At 25.0% G+C, this 22,541-nt stretch overlaps 2 protein-coding genes across 5 annotated transcripts in view; both read left to right on the top strand.

The window, feature by feature from the left end:
* The first annotated feature begins 557 nt into the window (after positions 1-557).
* On the top strand, positions 558-12,596 carry LOC114131761 (chorion peroxidase-like). The gene is made up of 15 exons (XM_027997061.2): positions 558-649; positions 3,754-3,900; positions 4,180-4,256; positions 5,930-6,023; positions 6,110-6,501; positions 6,662-6,835; positions 7,178-7,256; positions 8,964-9,109; positions 9,220-9,461; positions 9,878-10,010; positions 10,108-10,345; positions 11,001-11,093; positions 11,160-11,329; positions 11,410-11,518; positions 12,206-12,596. The coding sequence occupies exons 1-15, from the start codon at positions 621-623 to the stop codon at positions 12,285-12,287; spliced, it is 2,205 nt and encodes a 734-aa protein (XP_027852862.2). The 5' UTR covers positions 558-620; the 3' UTR covers positions 12,288-12,596.
* Positions 12,597-13,683: 1,087 nt separating this feature from the next.
* LOC114131621 (uncharacterized) overlaps positions 13,684-22,541 on the top strand; it is a 34,023-nt gene continuing 25,165 nt past the window's right edge. For 2 of the 4 annotated variants that reach the window (XM_050203913.1, XM_050203922.1), the window contains exon 1: positions 21,515-21,714. The gene's annotated coding sequence lies outside the window, so the exon portion shown is untranslated. Of the gene's footprint in view, positions 13,769-21,514; positions 21,715-22,541 lie in introns of those variants that run through there. The other 2 variants (XM_050203918.1, XM_050203929.1) reach the window with 2 other exon arrangements.

A 22,541-nucleotide genomic window follows, 5' to 3' on the forward strand; every position in this document is an offset into this window, starting at 1 on the left:
CAAAAAAAAAAAAAAAAAAAATTACGGTAAAATTCCCATCTCTAATTATATTATTTAATCAAAACGAGTAATAACTAATAACTAATACATTTCTATGGGAAATAATTCGAATTTAAAAACATCATATTGAACCATTATATAAATTGAGTTATATTATTTCTTTGATCTTTCTTCGAAGACAATTTGATATTTCTGTAAAGTAATTAATATTTTAAATACAATGCAAATTCTTTTTTCAATAAATGAATAAATAATTTGATTTTGATATAGTTGAATTATTATAGTAAATGTACAAGTTTTTGAAATAATATATGATTGCACTAATGTTTTAAATTAATAATAATTTTAAATGTAAGTATGCTGTGATTAATAAAGCTGATAATTTTAATAATAAATTTGGAAGTGTCAATTTTCTTCCACATAATGTATAATTACTTATTTTATGTTATATATTTTCCGAGTTGTCTGTGACCAATAGTGAAAGGCACTTTATAATTTTGTCATAAAAAAAAAGTGGTGGAAGTTTTTCGCAGGAAAGATGCTGGTCCATTAGGTTGTTTCTTTTTCCAATCACACGTGTATCTGATACGTAACAGACAATAGTGAATACGTTTTGTTGTATGATATTCATAAAAACTTTGATGCATAAGTAAGTTCTGGCAATAATTTTATATTAATAATTTAATTAAGAACTTAATCTATAAGTAATACATTTTTATGTTTTATACGAAAATGTTAAAAATAGAATCAAAAAGAATAAATTATGTTTTATTACAAAATAAAAGTTCTCTGTTTTGATAAATTCAATTATTTTTCAATTAGGAAATATTTTAAACTATTAATTAAACGTACATATATATTAATTTAATTCAGATATTTATTGTTTTTTATTTTACTTTTATCACATACACGAATACACGATATATGTTTTAAGTACTTATTTATTGATTTGGTTGTTAATTTACATATATGAATATTACTAAAGCATCTATATTATAAATGTGTTAAATACATATATTTCAAATTAATATTTGTCTTTTATGGACTCGAAAATGATTCAACTGTTATCAACAAGATTTATATCAACTAAGAGAACGCTATTCCAACATAAATTGTCTCCATCTTAAAAACATACAACATGGCTAATTTGTATTCAGTTGAACCAATTGCTTGTTGTTATAAAACTTGTTAGAGCATCAATTGCTAATATATTTTAAATATAATAATAATTAAAAAAAAAATATTAGAGTTAATTGATTTATTGATAAAGATAATGGTATGAAATTTATCTAATCTTAAAAGTTAGATTTTTTAGATATTTTCATTTTTAAACAAGATTATGAGCATCTTTATTTTGTAATATTTATGAGATTTATATCTTATTTGAAAATTTAAAAATCGAGAAAAGCCTTTATTACAAATAATGTACCTACCTTTAAATTTGATAATAGGTCAATAATTCACTTTGATATTAAATTTAATAAAATAAAATTTATTCTACTGAACGAAAATTTGCTTGTATGTTTGTAATATGGAGACAACACGTTAATCTATTAATATTTATTTATTTCCTGAGACTTGGATTTTGTTTATATCTTTTTTTCAATTTGTATAATATATGTTATTATTGGGTGGCTCATTGATGATTTTAGTTTTTGCTCATAAATTTTTTTTTTTTTTTGCTTATTTAAGTGGTTGCTAGTGGTTATATCATTACTATTAATTAGTAAAAATGTTTAAAAAGTATATCTTAAAATCTTACATTTATGATTTTCTTTCTTAATTTAAAAATTTTTTTCATGTAAAAACATAAAAGTAAATACTAATTTTAATGTTATTGGATTCGTGTCGGCATTTAAAAATTTGTTGATCTATCTCCATCTTTTTTTCGTGTTGACATCAAAAATAGGACCAGAATTAAGTAGTCAAAAATTATAAAATTAATAATTTTAATTATGTTTGTATTATATATATTATATATATTAACAGAAGCAAAACGGAAAACGATAGAAGGATAGATTAATTTTAACCTGGGTAAAGTTATGCTCGAATTAAAGCATAATAAGCAAATAAAAAAGCACATGATTGTTTTAAAAAAAGCGTGAGCAAAAATTAACATAAACTAGTTATAAAAATGAATAAAAAATTCGAAAAATGAATTTAAATTAAAAAAAAAAGAATTAACTAGGTACCATGTATTTCCCTAAATTTTCAGTAGTGATTAGTGAAACTGGCTCTATTGTCCGACAGAATATTTTTATACATAGAAAACAAACTCTTTACATACACTGAAGTGATTGGTGCATAGTCATACTTCATACAAGAGGTTTCAAATTAAAATATTAAATCTTAAATTTTGAAATGGCCGATATCAATGTTGTAGGCATACTGACCGTATAAGTACTACAGGGCGTAGGCTAAATGTAGATTAATAATTATAAGGTTTCATACATTTCATAATCAAGCCGATAACGAAAACAATAATAATCCAATATTATTTAATCCGAATTTTGGGTTTTTACATAGTTACTAATTATTTTTTTTATTACAATAGCATAATAAATATAAAAAATACACAGATGGAATAATTGAAAAAAAAAATAAAAAAAAAACATTTACAAGTACATAAAAAAAAGCAAAAATAAATTGGTTTAATGACGTGAAACGATTTTATCTATACAAATATTTCCATCTCATAAATCAAAAAAGAAGCATATATTTTAAAATCCGAGCCCTGGTATTTTTTAAAGTACTCCATAAACTGTTTATATTTAAGTCAAATTAATTGATTAAATAAATATAAAAAAAATCAAAAGTAAATATAATTTACAATATATTTTATATATACAAAAACTGTATTTCCACATTTTATTCTCGATTCTCGAACGTCATGCTTCTTAATGATCTTTCTCTAATATAATACAGGAAGAAAATAGAACTTGTCATCATACCATAATGACCTTTCAACACTTCTTGAGGTAATTCGTGCTATAGGTTAAAGCATAATTATTGCCAATTGACATCATCAGTCGTGACCAGTTTTAGAAAATTATTGTTAAACTGAAAGTAAATTGTCGTTATAATTAATGGATGACTTCTTTCTAAAAATATATTTATATCACTATAATTTTACTATAATAATAAATACTTGTTAACTGTTATCATTATATTTTTTTTTTCAAAAGATTGTACTATTTTTTAACAAAAATATAAATTACTAGAGGAATTACAGTAATATAATAGAAAACTATAATTTACCATTACTGCCAAAAATAAAATAAACTATTCTATTCTATAGTGGTACTCACTTTCTCTGCAGATGGTCAATTACTTAAATTTATCATAACAATATAACTATATAATTATATTTAAAACTTAAAAAGTAAATATTTGTGTATTGACACACATTACTTCCTATATGGGCATATTTTTAGGACTATATTTTTATTTATTTATTTATTAATTGTGAAGTATTACCCAAGAAAACATTTTGAATGTTTATAACTATTTTTAATAAACATATTTATAATAATTTAATTAATACAAAAATTGTTGACAATTCTTTGAAATACAAACATTTAGTGCTTAAAATAAATCCTTGATTGTGCCTTTATTGCCTAAAAATATTGTTAAACGGTCCTAGATAATATTAAGTGCATTATAGATTAGTAAATCTTATATACGTACCTACACAAGAGTATTGAGAACAACAGTATTTATAAACATTTTTTTCTTTATGATCATCTTTTTCAGAGTATTTTTAACTGTCAGTTCAGTACTGACACTATGTACTTTTGGAACAACACAATCTTCAGATGGCGAATGTGCATTACATTTAACTGATCCAGGAAGGACTAGTTTTTTTGATTTTAATACTAATACATTAAGAGGTGGTCCACTGTAAGTGTCAAGACTTTTCAGTTTTTCAGTATTTCTATTTTTAAGATTGTAAATACTAACTATTATTATTATGATACAAATTTAAAGATAAAAAAACAATTAACTGATGAAATGTTAATTGTATAATTCGTGAATATGTTGTTATATTTATGTATGAAAACTATAATTACTATTTATAGGAACTAAAAAATTAACTGTATAATAATACTATCACAGTTTAATGCTTAAAATTATTTTATTATTTGTATTTTAATATATTTATTACTTTTTATTTATTAGAGGTATGGGTCAACCAGGTCAATGTATCACTTATGAAGCAGTAAATCAAGCATATGCAGATGCTAGAAAAAGAATAAGTAAGTATTTGAATAAAAAAATATAAATAAGAAACTGATGACTAAATAATAAGATTTAAATAAACTGAAAATAAATTTAACCTTTAATATCACAATATTATTAGTTCAATTTTTTCTTTTTCCGGTATTTATATAAATAAAGTTAAAACGTATCCGTCATTTGTTAATCTGTACCGGATAATATTTTAACCGGTTGATTTAAATGGTTTAATCTAACGAGATTTTGACTGTTGAAAACGAAATTTAGTAAGAAGACAGAAGTAACATAGTAACTACTGGTTATCTCAAAACTTAACCTCAAATTTTAGCGTTCAGACGGTTGTTTTCATGAAAGTTGAGTTTTTGGTTTACTTTATGGTTGATATTTTTTACGTGAAAAAAGTCTATCCTGTTTATACAGACATTAAAAAAAAATTGCTTCGGAATCATTAAAATTTCTGCGATAAAAATGTGCTTACATTAATGTTCATTTAATATCTAGCACAAATAATACACCTAAATAGATAATACCGATTTTCTCATGAAATTATTATACTCAAACAGAAATACACTGATCGGTGAATGCTTTATTTAGTAATAGATCATTTTTTCTGGTTGAAGTCGGGTTACAGTATAATATTAAGCTTTAAGCTATTGTAAAATTCTCCATTTGGCAAACAGGTAGATAGGTAGAAAATACGGGTATGAACTCTAATCATCATTATTAGTGAAAGGTGTATCAAGTTTTCACAACCGGTTTTACTCGATAATAGATATTTATGATTGAGGAATCTGATTATTTATTTACATTTGCTTAGATATCGTAAGATAGTAATGCTCAATAAATAGTTATTTATTGATAGTCAAAAAATAGATGGAATTTTAAAAAAAAATTTAATAATTGAAATTTGCAACCTCGGATAAACTTTATTATCGATAAGAAACATGTCGAGTGGATAGACTGTATCTAATTTTACCTATATTTGTAATGTATAATGACTTAAAAAATAAAAAAAAATAGTATACAACGTAACTTAAATCGCATATTATTGTAAATAATTAAGGATAACTTTTAATTGAAGTTTTAAATCAATACAATAAATATAATTGGGCATTAAAAACTGTTCAATATTCAAAATCCACAAAACATTTAGATACTCGATATTCCTAAAAGACTAAAAAGTAAAAATATACTACATCTGTTTATTAAAAACAAATAAATATAAAATATCACCGGTTAAGAAATATATTATAATTTATAAGCCACATAAATGTTATATGTATTATATATTAATCTAAGAGTATTATTAATACTTATGATAATTAAAATACATGTAAATGTGTTATATCAAATATATATAGTGTAATTAATACAATAATAATATAAATAATATAAGTAAAAATCTATTAAATATATATTAATATAGCACTCAAACATGTAGAATCAGAAAAAATAGTGCTCCAAGTATATTTTTATTTTGTGCCCAGATGTGTCACGTTATTGGATAATAATAATTACAAAGGTGTAAAAGTACCAAGCCGTTTTATATGAGGTCTTAGATTCTCGTAATTATATAATAATATGAAATTACATACGCAATTTCTCTAAATTATAATTAACAAACATGAATAAATTACATTAATAATAATAAAATTGTATTATTGTTAAAGATATAAATATTAATTTTTTTTAGGTATTGCACAAACAAATAAAGACAAGTGGACGGCTCAGGAATTGGCATCTGTCGGTGAACTATTGTTGGATATATCCATACAATTGACTAAAAAGTAAGATATACTTGCAATACGTGCGCATGAACACATTGCAATAGATCGGTGTACTCGTAAACATTACTATGTTTACAATATTACAGTTATGGACTTTCGTACGAAGAAGTAGAAAAGGGATTACCTCAAATAGATACGTCGAGAACTTTGATCAGAGAGGTGTGTCCTGCGTTCTTGTCAAATGTCGAGTGCAGACCGGGAAAGTACAGGAGATATGATGGTCTGTGTAATAACGCTAAGCATCCGACGTGGGGAGCTACCAATACACCTTTTTCGAGACTTGTCGGACCATTGTTTTCTGACGGCATGAGTGGACCAAAAGTCAGCACTCTCAACAATCGAGAACTACCGACAGCTAGAGTGGTCTCCATGACAATGCACCCTGACGAGGGATACCATGAGCACGCGGCTACCGTTATGTTGGTCGCTTTTGGTCAGTTTATGGATCACGATTTCACACTCATGGGAACGCCTGCTGGTAAGTTTCACCATAAAAATTTTCTACTCAATAACTTAAATTAAATTTAAGTACGGTAACGATTACATAATATTTATGCATTATTATCAACTACAATAAATAATCATTTTTTTAAAAAAACAATAAATAGCCAAATTTGATTAAACACCATGTTTTTTAGATCCAATTACAAAGAATGAACCAGAAGAATGCTGTAATCGACCTCCACATTTAAAAAATCCTTACTGTAACGAAATACCTGTTCCTGATAATGATTACTTTTACAGTAAATTCAATGTTAAATGCATCGATTTCGTAAGAGCTTTTCCATCAGTTAGACCAGGGTGTCGTTTAGGTAAGAGATTATGTCTACAGTTTTACTTAAGTTCTTATTAGAACATAAAATATAATAATATATATTTATTTGAAAATTGAATATTTTAACCTTGTGTAGCACTGTTCTTAAGAGCCAAAAATTAATTAAAAATATAAAATAAATAAAAGAGTTGTAAAATAAATATATTATTTGTTTAGGATCTGAAATAATATTTAATTAGATAATAAACCAGCCTGACATATATAATAATCGATAATTAGACTTTAAGAAATTGTGTTTATTGAATTAATAAACGAGTTAAAGTATTGTATTTTAGTAATAATATTAATACAATGTAAAAATGTACATTATTATTTTTAGGATCAAGGGTACCATTCAACACATTGACAGGAGTAATTGACGCAAATACAGTTTACAGCGTGACTGATGATTACGCTAGGTAATGAGATAAATGTTAATAATGTTGTCGTTTGTTTTTAATTATCAAAATACTTATAATATTTTTGAGTTATTTATAGATATAAAATTTTTTTTTTTATTAATGTTTATTAAAAATTATTTGTTGAATAGAAATTATGAAAAATAAATTTACAATTCCTCATAATATATTTTAAAATTTTCAATTTAAAAATATCTAAAATCAACAATATTTGTTGTATAACTGTAGTTAGAATTTTGATAAAATTCATAAAAATCAAAAAATAAGTATATTATTTTTTAACCAGAAATATATAATCATTTTTCTTTTTATACCTAAGATTTAATAATTAATATCAAGATTCTTTATTATTTTTTTAACCTATTTATGAAAAAAAACCTACCAAAACGCAAAATTAATATTATCGATAAAAAATTATTTACTGAGTCAAAATTATTGAAAATAAAATGTAAGATTCCACAAAAGTTATTCTTATATTTGTAAAGAAATATTAAAAATACATAGTTAGAATTTTGATGAAATTCATAAAAATAACAAAAATATTCAAACTATTTTGTAGTTAAACATTTATAAAAACTTTTAATCTTGTATTTATGTTACAAATATATTGAATACAAAATTGTTCAAAAGTAGCTCATACTGAAACTATAATATCTAAATTAATTTATAAAGACAATTTTTTATAAACATTTTTTAAGTTCCCATTTGAACGAAATTACTTATTAAAAAGATAAATAACGATATTTTAATTATTTTGTTATAATTTAAAAACAATATTCTTGGGAATTTAAACTTTTATGTGTTTTATATATTATTATAAATTTTACTGTATTATGTAATAACATTTTTGGTATATATTAAGATATTATCAATTTATACTGTTTTCCGATACTAATAGAAAGATCTTATTACATTTTAAATTATATAAGTTAATATATCATGGTAATATATATATTACTATAATATTTAGGTAAATGCTAATAATAAAATAAATGCAATATTTACAGAAAAAAATTTAAAAATATATTAGTCCATGTAATATAATAGGTGCTAAAAGACAAAAGTAAAATAAGGGCATTGATAACTATATGAAAAAAAAATATATCATTTGACGATTAGGCTAAAAGACCGTTTCTCTCAGAATCCTTCTTCGTATATAATAATATACTATTAGTATCAAATTTAACACACTTATTAATATAGTGAAACACTCTAATATTTATGATTCAAGTTTGGTTAGGTTTGCATCTATAATTTGTTCTTAAATTTTTTTTTTCCCAAAAACAGTTATTATATTATAAATTTAAGATAATTACATTTCATTTTAAATTATTTTATTTAAAAAAAATGAATTGCTTTAATTCCAAAACGATTTTATAAACAAATAAATAATATATTTTAACACCAAAAATTGAATTAATATTCATTCATGTATAAAAATTAAATAAATGTTACTTGTTTGCGTTAAGAATGTAAAATATAGAAATTTAAATTATAGATTTTTACTTTTTGTAAGACGAGAATCGCTTATGTATAATTTTGGCTTGTTTTCAACTACCTATGTATTAAACATAAATTAATATCTCCTTTAGATGATGAGCCATGCCAAAATCAAATTTAATAAAAAAAATCAAAGCCATAAATCTAGGTTTTAGTATGTAAACTATAATTATTAAACAATTTACAAATGTGTTTGTTTTTTAATAGGCATTTAAGATCTGGTTATGGAGGCTTACTTCGTATGAACTCAGTGTTTGTTAATTACGGGCTAAAAGATTTGTTACCGTTGAGACTTAAAGATCCAGACGAAGGATGCACTAGATTGAACAGTTCTCAATATTGTTTTGATGCCGGTATATAAACTTTTATTACTATACATATATTTAAATAACAGTTTTATATTTAATATTTTACACATTTCATTTAAAATATATAAATATAAGATATAACATTTAATTTGCAGGAGAAGTTCGAGTAAATGAACAACTCGTACTTGCTACTATGCATATAATATGGGCTAGAGAGCACAATAGAATAGCGAAAGAATTTGGTAAAATTAATCCACATTGGGATGATGAAACCATTTTCCAAGAAGCTAGACGAATCGTTATAGCAGAAATTCAGCACATCACTTATAACGAGTTCTTGCCTACACTACTTGGAAAAGGAGTTATGGAAAAATTCGGACTACTGTTACAAAAAGAAGTAATTTAAATAGCGTTTTGTACTAATTTTAAACAGATTAAATTTTGATAATAAAGGGTTTATTATTTGAAAGACTAAAATCATATTAATGCCAAATGTCTATGTAAATTAAAAATAATTTTGTTGCATTAATTTACACAAATTATTTAGAACATTTAGTGCGTAAATTACATATATCAAATTTTTAAAGCACCTACTAACATCTAATTATTGTTTAATATGAATTAAATGTTTATTATTCATAGTTAAATAAATTACTGTAGTATTATTTTTTTTTATGTATGTTTATACTTCCCTGTGTGTGATTTATCACTAGTTTTTAGCTAATATCAAAACATAACTCATTAAATTATAAATTATTATTTTGACTAATACTAATAAAATAATTACAGAAGTAAATATAAATTTTTATTTAGGGCTATTGGGATGGTTATGACCCGAATGTTAATCCCAACATCCTATCCGAGTTTTCCGCAGCAGCTCTCAGAATTGGTCACACATTTTTGCCAACTTCAGTTGAAAGGTGGAGCAGATCTCACAAATTCATTGGTAAATTAGAATAAATTAATATGAATTTTTATAAATATGTATATTATGTTATAAAATAAGTAAAAATATTAAACAATTTTAATACACATTCATTTAGCTTCCAAAAAATTATCCGATCTCATCCGCCGTCCATACGATTTGTATAGAGCTGGAGTTCTCGATGAGTATATAATGGGTTTGACTAATCAAGTAGCTCAAGCTATGGATGATTCAATAACACAGGAAGTTACAAATACGTTGTTCAAGAAACCTGGTAATAGGTTTGGAGTAGACTTAGTATCATTTAATATCCAAAGAGGCAGAGACTTTGGTTTGCCTGGATTTATGGAATACAGGTATAATAATATATTGTTTAATAATTATAAATCAAGATGTTTTATACACATAATTATATTGAGAAATGCAATGGCATAATACTTCATTAATTAATAATACTGTTTTTAGGGAAGTATCTCTCACTCTTTATAATTTTAAGCTATAGAATTACATTGCTACATATAGATGCGAATGTCAACTGATTGAAATTATAATTATTCAGTTTATAAACAATAAGAGTGAGAGGTCAATGTTATTGATTATCTACTTTATAATAAAATATAAATATAAGTAAAGCTCTGAATTTTCCAATTATAATGTATGTAACGTCGTAATAATTAATTATTTTAAAAAATATCTATTCCAATCTTTAACAAATTTCATACTCTTATAAAATAAATTAGGCATTATGACTTTAAAAATATTTGTATCACTTATATTTAAGTTCTATATTATATAATGTTATATTTAATCATAATTCGTAGGTATTGCTAATTTTATTCTACTATATGTATTATGTGTATGTAGTGTTTGAGTATGTGGTATCTTTATACTTCTTATTTAAAATTTAGTAATAATATTAATTTACACTTAATATACTAAAATTAATTTTATAATTAAATATTTATACTATACTATTTTTACTGCAATTAATGTAAATTTTATTTGTTTTAGAAAGTTTTGTGGCTTACCAGCGTCTAACTTATTTCAAAGTTTATCCGGAGATATGCCTAACTCCACTATTCATCGATATTCAACAATATACGAGTAAATAAGAATTCACAAATTTAAATTTTTTTTTTTTAATTTATAAAATTAATTTTGTTCTTACAGCTCTCCAGAAGATGTAGATTTATGGTCTGGCGGTGTATCCGAAAAACCATTACCAGGAAGCATGGCAGGTCCGGTTTTTTCTTGTATTTTGGCTACTCAATTTAGTTATGCCAGAAGAGGTGATCGTTTTTGGTATGAACTGCCAAATCAACCATCTTCGTTTACTCCAGGTCTTTCAGTTGAAAAATATTTATTTTTTATGATAAAAAAAAAATTAAATATCAAAAATACGGTTTTATACAATATTTAGATCAATTACACGAAATCCGAAAAACAGGATTAGCTCGAGTGTTGTGCGACAATTCTGATTTGATCGACACTATTCAGTTGTGGCCAATTGTTCTACCTGACCATGAAATGTAAGAAATATTTAGATACACTTTTATTTTAAATTCAATGTTATCCACCAAAATATTAAATTATTTCTATTAATATAATTCCTATCTGACTTTTTGATATTTAAAATCAATAACATCTAACATAATTTGATCCAAAAGATTTAAAATAAATATATTTTCAAAAAAAAAAAAAAAAAATCGACACAGTGCATGTACCTATTATAATTTTATTGTTGTTTTTAAATTTAATAATGCAGTAGGTGCAATTAAATGTTTTAATAAACTACCTATTATGTAGAATTTAATATTTTTCATTCTGTAATAAAAAAAAATAGTATTTATATTTAATTAACAAATCTTATATTTTAAACTCTGGAAAAATATAAAGAAGTTCTTCAATTAAGTGTTTAATACATTAATTAATATAACATATCTTTATATTTTTTACTTTTTGTTAGAAAAATAATTGCAAATGTAACCTTCAATACCTACTAATTAATAATTAGCTTAACAATTTAATAATTTTAATTTTAATAAAAGTAAAATGAAAAATATTATAAAACTATAATATAAACCTGTTTAATTCAAAAAATAAAAAACTTTGTTTACTTTAATTTAATTAATTAGAACTAATTGGATTAAGACCATTTAAAAACACCATTTTTATTTTTGAAACCAATTCCTAATAATACGTTTGTCTTCTTACAGAAATCCTAGGGTACCTTGTCGTAGCGGAATTATTCCATCATTAAATCTAAACAAATGGGCCGATTTCCCAACGACCTCGTAAAATATAATACAACCACGTATATTTTAGATCAAACACTACCTATACAAAGCGATATTTTAATGATACATTTTCTTAAATAAAAAGAGAGTTTTGTGATCGTTACATATTATAAACGAATTTATGTCATTTTATAATAAATTAATATATTTATAGACTGAAACATTTATTTTCCTGAAAATTTGTCAATTTATTAAATTTTTTTATTGTTATTAAATATAAAAAAACTAATATAATTTAGGTATTGTTAGAAATAGGATTCTTATTACTTTAGTATTTTAGTTTTTATCATTACTATTCCCGCAATGCTAACAAGTTACAAATTGATTTCATTGTCAAACATTTTAGAACATAAAAGTTTTATTTTTTATTTATTTTTTATTTTTAAGAAAACAATTTAACTGACTAAAGACCTATGTATAAGATTCTAATTCATCCATGAAATTTTTCATTTTTACATAAATCATTAATATTTTATAAATTTTAAATTAAAAACATATGATTACTATAATTTAATAGAGCTGTTGTCATTTAACTTTAAACTTGACAATTAAAATATAAAATATTGTGTAAATTTTGTAAATTTTTTAAATGAATACTTTTCTTGTTCATTTATATGTAGGTATATTAATTTAATCTAAACTTAAAATTGTTTATTGTAGTATTAAATATTTTTTATAATATTTAGACAGTATAAAAGAATATTGAAGATTATATATGAAAAATTTAATTTAATCTAAAAAATTATATTTTCACCTTTATGTTTATATAACTGTACACTGAGATTATCCTTAAATGTGATTTAAATCTATCTATTAATATATATATTTTTTTAATTTAAGTTTATTTCTTTTTTTTTTGTTTTAAATGTATTTTGATATTTTTTAATTTTTTTTTTTTTTTGTAGCATTTTTATGTGGTTTATCTTTAAATTATTTATAATTATTTTTTCTTATTAAAAATTTAACAATAAATATTCATATAATTCATGTATATATTTTTGAGCATTATTCAAAAATAGAAAATTAATATTTACTTTTAACGTAAACAAACAAATGCTTCAATTAATGTTTTAGTTATATTGACTTTGTGTACGATTTTTTAAAATTATGTATACTTATTTTATTTTATTATTTATATTAGGCATCCTATTTATTTCCTTAAAATATTTTTTTATTGGGTTATCATAAAGGCCAGTGATATTTCAGTGAAACAATTGGAAGATCTTTTTAAAATATAATTCGACTAATTGTTTACCATACCGAACTAGATATTATAATTTATAATTTATCCAAGGTTAATCATTGTCTAACAAGATATCTTTACGTAATTGTATGATCTTGGTATAGGGATGAGAGAGGTAGGGCAAAACAGCCTTGACGAAAGTATAGAAGCACCCAACGTATTTATTACTATATTAGTGTACCGACGGTATTAGTGCTGGTTTATAGAAGTCATCTGTAATAACGAAATGTTCAATAAGGGTAAGTGCATTTTTTAATATTTTACTTTTTCGTGAGTATTTTTTCTTACATCCATAGACATATCAAATACACATGCAAAATAAAAATATATATAATATAATACATATTTAACAATTTTATTGTGACAATATCATACTCCAGTCTTAAATTTAATAATAAGAATAAAACAACAATAACAGTTAAGCAACAATAAGTGAAATCTTGAAAGTTATGTTCTTGTATAATATATGTTTAGGCCAATATTATTTTGTTGTCTAGAATTTTTAATTGCCATTTTCAGTAGATAGATACGTATACTACGAACAAGACTTGATTCATTAATTATTGTTACACTCAACGTTTTTAAGTTTTGTCCACGTACGTAATGTATACAATATATTATTTAGTACCTATATATAACTCTTTACTCTTTAGGTATTAATTTATTTTTCAATCAAACTGTTATACAGGTGGAATTCGATATTTACTCGTTTCAATTTAATGAAGAGCAAAAATATAAAAATAATTTGTACTTAAAATAGTATATAATAATTTATCGTATTGTATTGTTAGTCTCTTATTCATTGGATAAATGATCATAAATAAATAGCTATTAAAATTATAAACGTGGAAAATGATTTACGGTCTAAGGAGTATTTAATAAACAACATCAACTGTCGCGTCCTTCGTAATAATTCGAGGCAATAACCTATTTCATATGACATTATATATTTATAAAAATACGTCTTTTCTAATTAATATGAATCAAGTGCCCGTTAAATAAACATGTCTTTATCACTATTACACAAATATTTGTTAATGCGTCTTTGCTATATACTTACTACTGTGCTAGGCGATCAACACTAGTTGTTACGACTGTCAAATTCGTCTAACTATAGGATTTCAAGGTTTTCAGTTTTATAATTATACGTACATGTAATAATGCAATTAGGTTTAATTTAGAATGTATAAAGGTGTCAAGCGGTATTATATTTGAAGTTCGATCGTATCGAACAGGTTTTCAATATTAATCTATTTATCATTCATAATATACATTATACATACGTAATACATAGCGAATCTGTCAAAAAAAAAAAAAAAAACGTTATTGTTATTTCTAAATAACTATACAATAATAATATTTAAAAGAAACTACATATACTGTTGTTATGTTTGTGGTCGACTTTAACCTTACCTTACCTTAAAATTGCATACACAAAACGCCGTCTTATAGAAAATAATAGGTAAAGATTTATTCTATTTTTGTTGCGTATATTACATTATACCATTCTCACGCGTAACGTGTGTGCCCATCAATGATAATAATAACCAAAATGTCAAGTACTTGCGATTTAAACGGTAATTTGGATCTTTAATTGTGACTTTTCGTGAACAGTCTGACAAAGCTCTAGTTTGTCCGGCCGTGGTTGATGGTCACCGTTGATAGTGAAAGTGAAACATCTTTAAAAAAAAAAAAACAAATAATAGTTACAATAATAATAATAATAATAAAATGACCTCCAAGGACGCGGTACGTCCAGTTGCCAACGAAGTTGCATAATCGCGATCACAATAAAATTATGTCCATTAAAAATTAAATATACTCATATACTCTGCGCATTGCCCGGCACATGACCCCTAGTCACGTATTGTGAGATAAACACGATCGTAAACTCGGAATATAAGCTCTCAGGCGAACCGATTTACCTGCCTACATATGTACAGAAATGTAATGGGTGGGTTTATTTAATATGTTATATATTATTATATTTATATAGTTGCATAAGATATTATATGTCAAGTAGTCAGCGGGCACGCTATTATATACGGGGGTTGGACTTGTCAGCTGGCACCTCTGCCGGGAACTGTGAAAGTTTGCATTCCGTTTCACATTTGCATGGCGGGTTATTTTTAGTATCGTAAAGACGGTTTAATAACAATAATAAAATAGATTAATAAAATGTAATAATAAATTATTTATACGCGTACGATGTTTTTGTGATATTCTAGTTTCCAAGGCCTTTTAGTCCGGTTTCGAATATTTGTTATAAAGGTACAAGTCCCTCTAAAAATATTTTCGATTACGAATTTTATTGTACCTGCATTCTTCGATTTACATATTATTAGGTATAAGTATTATTACTAGGTACTAGTGTACCTACCTAAAGTACTGCTGTACAGTTGTGAAATATTATGATCTTGATTATTTGAATAAAAATAAATAGCATATAAATACTTTAAATAATAATAAATCCGGTCGATTAATGTGGACCAGTTTAAACATTGCTAATACCGAATAACTTACTATAATGTTATTAATGATATTATATTATTCTATGAGAAAATCGCGGAAGGTAATTATTTTTTACATCTGTAAAGTTTTTTTTTTTTTTTTTAGGTGAAGGACTGAATATACTTATTGAAAAGTTTTTAGTTGTAAAAAAGTTAAATATTACGTAATTAAACTCAATTTTATTCTATATTAGTTAAGTTAAATTAATTTTAACATTCGGTTTGATGATATTATCGTATACAATACAAATTATCTATTTATCTATTACATTATATTGTGAACATTAAATTTATTAATATGAGATAAAATCTTTAAACGAATATACAATAAAAAAATTAAAACATTTTTTAAATTGTGAATTATTTGAATGATGCAATAATTTATATTTTTTTGTAAATATTATTATCATAACATCTACATGTGATAATGTATTTTATGAACAGTGTGTGATGTGTATCTCTGAATTTTTAATTATCTACTCATATTTTATTAGAATGATTAAATACAAACTATAGATACCTACGTCCTACATATTTTTATTTTTATTTACTCACAATACCCATGGATTTTTTACTTGAGACTCGTAAATTGTAATTTAATTTTGTTGTTATACTATATAGTATAACAAGATGCAGATTGTTATTACACAATAGAGGATATTATAAATGTATAACTATAATAATTAGTTCACTTTGCAATCACTGGGGATTAAGTTAATAAATACATAAATGTATATATTATTATTATAAAAGTATCACACATTATATGCGTTTAAATAATCTTCACTAATTAGAAATTATTCATTGCAATACATTATTATTTATACTATTATAAAATCATCTAGTATTTTATACGCATAGGATATTGAGAGGGGGCACAATAGATCAACGGTATGGGCGTGAATTCGATCGTCACGCGATTACCTTCAATAAATTGGATTGTATTCGTAAACCTGGAGAAAAAAATTGTAACAATAATAACCTAGACCTTAAACTTGCGTGTGGCCGTAGGATGATCTCTGAAAAATTTACGTAAGAAAAAAATACTTGCAATTTATTGCATCATTTGTTTCTAGTTGTATATAATAGTCATGGCATTGAAATAATCGAACATGTAAGAAATAATTAACATATGAAAAATGTTGATACTATTTTTACCAGAGTATCGTGTGGAAATACGGATGAATGAATGTTTGTGACCTTCAAAATAAATCAGATGCATGATCAAAACCAATACTGAATTCAAAAAAATCAACGTACCTATACAAATAATTATTACTGATCTATTGTTTTTATATGTATACCAATCATTATTCATTACACTTTGTAAACTAAATCTGTACACTGCTAACTATAAATACAAGCAAATAGCCTTTAGATAACATATTGTATACTTCGATCGATGATCATTATCATAGTATTAACTAGTATAAGGTCTATGCGTACAACCAACCAGCTAGTCGAAACAAAAATAACTAATAAACTATATAAAATAAATACTTATATATCAATTTTTAAGCTAAAAAAATATAACATAAGGTTGGATTTTGAGCTAAGGAATATAAATTAAATTTAAAAATTCCTAAAAATACGAAAAATGCAAAGTGAAATATTGAACAAAATTTCTTTGATATATAAAACAAATGTTGTACTTGGGTCTTGGAAAGTAATGTTTTAGGACATTCAAATAATTTCTTTCATAATTTCTTTTTAATTGATTGTATATTTTGTTCGTACTATTTAATTCAAGGGTAACCTAATTTGTTCATTGAAAAAAATTACGTGCTTATGATTTATATCAAAACAAAATTGGGTCTTTAATTTTAAATAAATAGGTACAGCATATGCATTAAACATAATTTAATTGTTACAGTCGTTTTAAATAGACTTAAAGCTATTTTACTGCAATTTTCAAGATATTATATTATGGAAAATAAACATAGAACGTGTAACTAAAATATTTTAATAAATAAAAACAATTTTTTTATCATCATCCTTTGAGCAGATTCCCCGAGTATTATCATTTTTTCTTATCTAAAAGCTATTGATATTATATACATACCTAGGTACACAAAATACATATGGGTATTTCCTATACCTATACTAATATTAATATAGGGTTTATAAAATAAAGGGAATAATTGCATATATTAGTGTAAAGTTTTATATTGAGATTAAATTTCAATAATTAGCGATAATTTTACAATAAAACTAAAAACGATTGAGATAATGAAGGGTTAAATTATTAAAAATGCATTATTGATTATTTATCTTGATGAAATAAAAACTGGGTACTCTAAATTATAAAGCATTGTAATACTGGTAAAAAAATAAATAAATAAGAAACAAAATAAATTAAAATGTGATCATTTATAATACTGTATTGTTTAGTATTATATATACTTACTTAACCTTAACATAATTAATTTTAATTAAAAAATATATATATGACGTAGTTCACTATACATTTAATGAATTATCAAAAATGTAAATACATTTTTGTAAACTCGGGTTATCTATCGATACATCCGGAGTCGTTGTTATAACACTTGGCGTTAATTAGCAATATGTATACCTGGTATAATAAATATACGCTACTTCGTACTGTGATTTTTAAATTTGCATATCGTATAAAATGTGCTGTCGAGTGGATATTAAATTTAATTAAAGACATTCGTGGATTGGTTATAAAAAACTTTAACTTTAATTTTTATGAACCATCTATAAAACAATATTAGTCTTGATGGTATATTAAAAATTAAAATTATTTTTGTTATTATTATTATTTAATTTGGCAAAAACGCATGAAAAATCTCAGAAGTAATGCACGAGTTTTTGAAATATAATATTTTGTATGCGTTGCACAGTGCACGTATTACATTACGTACCTACATATTTCTAATGGATTTAGATTGAACGCATATATATGTATAACCTTACAGACTACCTACTGTTGCTAATAATAATACTAATATATATAATACATCATTTTAACGTTATTATTATAATTGGAAACGTTGATTTAAATTTAAATAATATATATCACACGTACTTTGATATTTCAGATCAACAGGTTGTTACAAATTTACAATCCGATAATATTTCTTGGTTTATCTAATTAACCGAGTCAAGAAACTGTAACGTTGGTTTTTTAATGACGGATGTTGTACCTACTACACGACTGTCCGTTTTATTTTTCCAAACATGACTAACTTAATAGTGTAATTATTATACTGAATACTAAAATATGTTCATCCATTTTTAAAATGCAAATAATTATATATAATAGACATTTTAGCATCACAGACACTCGAGAATTTCCATACGATTTTTATCGAATTTGACCTTAATATTTAATCGTATATAAAACAATCACGTTCGAATAAAACATACATAATATACTATTATTATTATTATAAAAAAAGGGAAATTTGTAAATCGTACACGATATGTGTGGTGACATTTACATTGGAAAGCATTTGAAATTTGATATCCTACGCGTGTAAGTAGCTACTATACACGCTATACAGCATAGTTATCTACATTTATATACCTATATATACTTTTGCCGTGAAAACGGATGTTTTAAGAACAATATTTACTAACCTAATTTTACGAAAAAGAAACGCAACAATTAAACATGAACCTTGTATAGGTATTCCATTGTAGATATATTTTATGTACCTATATATTTTTTTAAAGTTTTTTTTCATATTAATATTATTATCATTTATTTATTAAAGTTACGTTAGGTAGGGTCATCAGATAGAAGTACACAGCCTTGTGTCTATTTTATTTATTATAATACATTATGCACATATTTTTTCTCTTTACCATCGCTGTTATTACTTTTGATACGCAATGTAGGTACTGTCCTCAATGTTCAGCAACCGTGAACCAAAAACCGGAATAAATCGTTGCCGCCGAACTCTGTGCTTGTGTTTAATTCCGACGATGACCCTATAGAATCGTTGTACATAGGTACGATCACAATAACATTATTATAGTATTTACATAATGTAACGTATGATATATCTAATAAAAAACATAAATTCGCTGAAACATTCGTCTATTGATTGGTCAAAGAAACCATCTACGAAAAGTAATATTAGAACGATTTTATTATTATGTGATGTTTAAATATTACGAGGACCGATAACATAATAATACAGCGATGACGTATACAAGGTCCGGCATGTATTAAACATAATATATAATATTAGCATTGAGAAATTAGCTGCAAAAGAACGGACATAACTTATGATTTGAAAATAACCACCGTTGGAAGACGTCGACCTTGAATCGAATAATAATAGTTATTTAATCTAAGAAAAAAATCTCTTACGACAAAAGATCGCAATGTATAAGAACGCCGTGCCGTAGAGATACACTTGTATTGTATATTAAGTGATTCTCCGAGATATTCGTTAATTGGTAAATATATATGTGTGGGTATGTGCTTTTTTTAACCAATAATAGGAGACGATTACCTTTATACAGTGTCTAATTATAAAGTTTGATAGGCTGCAATTTTTTAATAATAATAAGTATTTTTTTTTTTGTACCTGATTTGTGAACCAGATAAACTGATAAATAATAAATATTCTAAATATAAGGTATAAATAATAAGGTTCCTAGTGTCTAACTTCATAAACTTTAAAATAATCTACTCAATAAAATATTTAATTCACTCATAGTAGTGAAGGTATACTATATAGTGTCATATCAGAATTAAAATGATCATAAGTGCATTTAAATCATTATTGGGAGATATGCAATAACTGCTTATTTTTTTTTCAAACACTATAAAATATAATGACGGCTTTACGCCAACAAATAGGTACCTACTGCAGCAGTTGAACATTAGTAATATTATATTTTAATGTTATTATAGGAAACCACGGGTTAATTTATACTATTGTAATAGTACGTTTTGTTTCGAAAACGGAAATTAAACGTATTATTAATCACTCTGAACTGTTAAGAGTTATCGTTTTATTGTCATGATTTTAGTGTTCTCCGGCAGTGCACCTGCGGGAGATCGCCCTTGATGGTTACCCATATATCCCATACACGATGTTTTATAATATTATATAATTATAATTTATAATATATCATGTACAATATCCGGCCAATAATAATCATTATAGTTAGTGCTATTAGTTATTGCTTATTAGTTAAGCATACAATAATATATTATGTAGAGAACCTCGAAGTCGCTTGTGAGTTGTGACGCATTTGTTCCGCGATATCGCGGCGTCGGTAACGTCGGCGATTGAAGCGTCATCGATTCGGTCAACAGCAGACAACAATACATAGGTAATATTATCATATTGACTACCAATATGTGTTAGTTTAGTAAGTAAGTGTTTATATAATCAATAGAAATAATAATAATATGTATTAACTAATACCTCACACTTTATAATTAAATAATATTTACAATAATAAGCGCGGACGATAGATAGCTCCAAAGAATTACAATCTACGTCATCTCCGACGACGTATACACGGGCATATATATATAGTTCCTTTTCGCACATTTGCACGCCGTTTATTCGATCGCCAACATCTGTTAAAGACGTTTAGTTAACTGCAAAAATCACTTCCACTCAAGACAATCACCATAATACTCTCATCGCACATCGTCACAGACTCAATACACACCGATAAAGGTAAGTCATTGTGTCGTGCGTACGCGCTCAAGTATATTATGATAAAAATAAGTTGCATATTTATGCCAGGGCCCCACAGGTATATTAAAGTTGAGAAGGGAGAGGGAATAATAACTTATCATCATCAATTTTAATTTTAGAATATTATTGTTTTAAATAAATTTGTGTATGTTAGATTTTAGTACTAGACTCATTCTAATGTCGCTATTTAATAATTTAATTTCTGTTTTTAAGGGAGCCTTTACCTTCTATAAGCCCTAGGGACACTAAGTGTTACGTTACGCCACAAATTATATTATCATATTTTTATGTTATAAAGATGTATACATATCAGTGATGAGATTGAAAGTGAATTGTAGAAGGATGAATCAAACACCCGCCCGCGGGACTAAACAAGGATTTTTTTATTTTTATGTAGGTATTACAATTTATGCTATAATACTAATTAGTATAAAATATCGAGGAATTAAATATTTTTGGATATTTAATCCAATCAATATTAGTGGAACACTCTTTTTTCGCTGCTAGGCGCTAGCTGTACAGTTTTCACATGAAGTCGTTGTTTAGACAAAAATTATATTGTATAAAACCAAAAACGAGTATGTAGCGGAATTTGTTTTACCAGCCATTACGATATTCTAACTGTGACTAAAGCTCAATTTTTTAATCCCGATAAGCACCCGTTGTCCCGCTTATAAACGTGAGCGATAAAACCCTCAATACCGATTATTTATTCGTGCGCCGCTATAATAGACACGTGTAGTATCAGTGCAGATGATCGTAGAATATGACGTTTAATATGATCGTATCAGGCGTGTTCACAACCT

Source organism: Aphis gossypii, chromosome 1 (assembly GCF_020184175.1).
Source record: "Aphis gossypii isolate Hap1 chromosome 1, ASM2018417v2, whole genome shotgun sequence".
In the NCBI taxonomy this organism is placed as follows: Eukaryota; Metazoa; Arthropoda; class Insecta; order Hemiptera; family Aphididae; genus Aphis; species Aphis gossypii.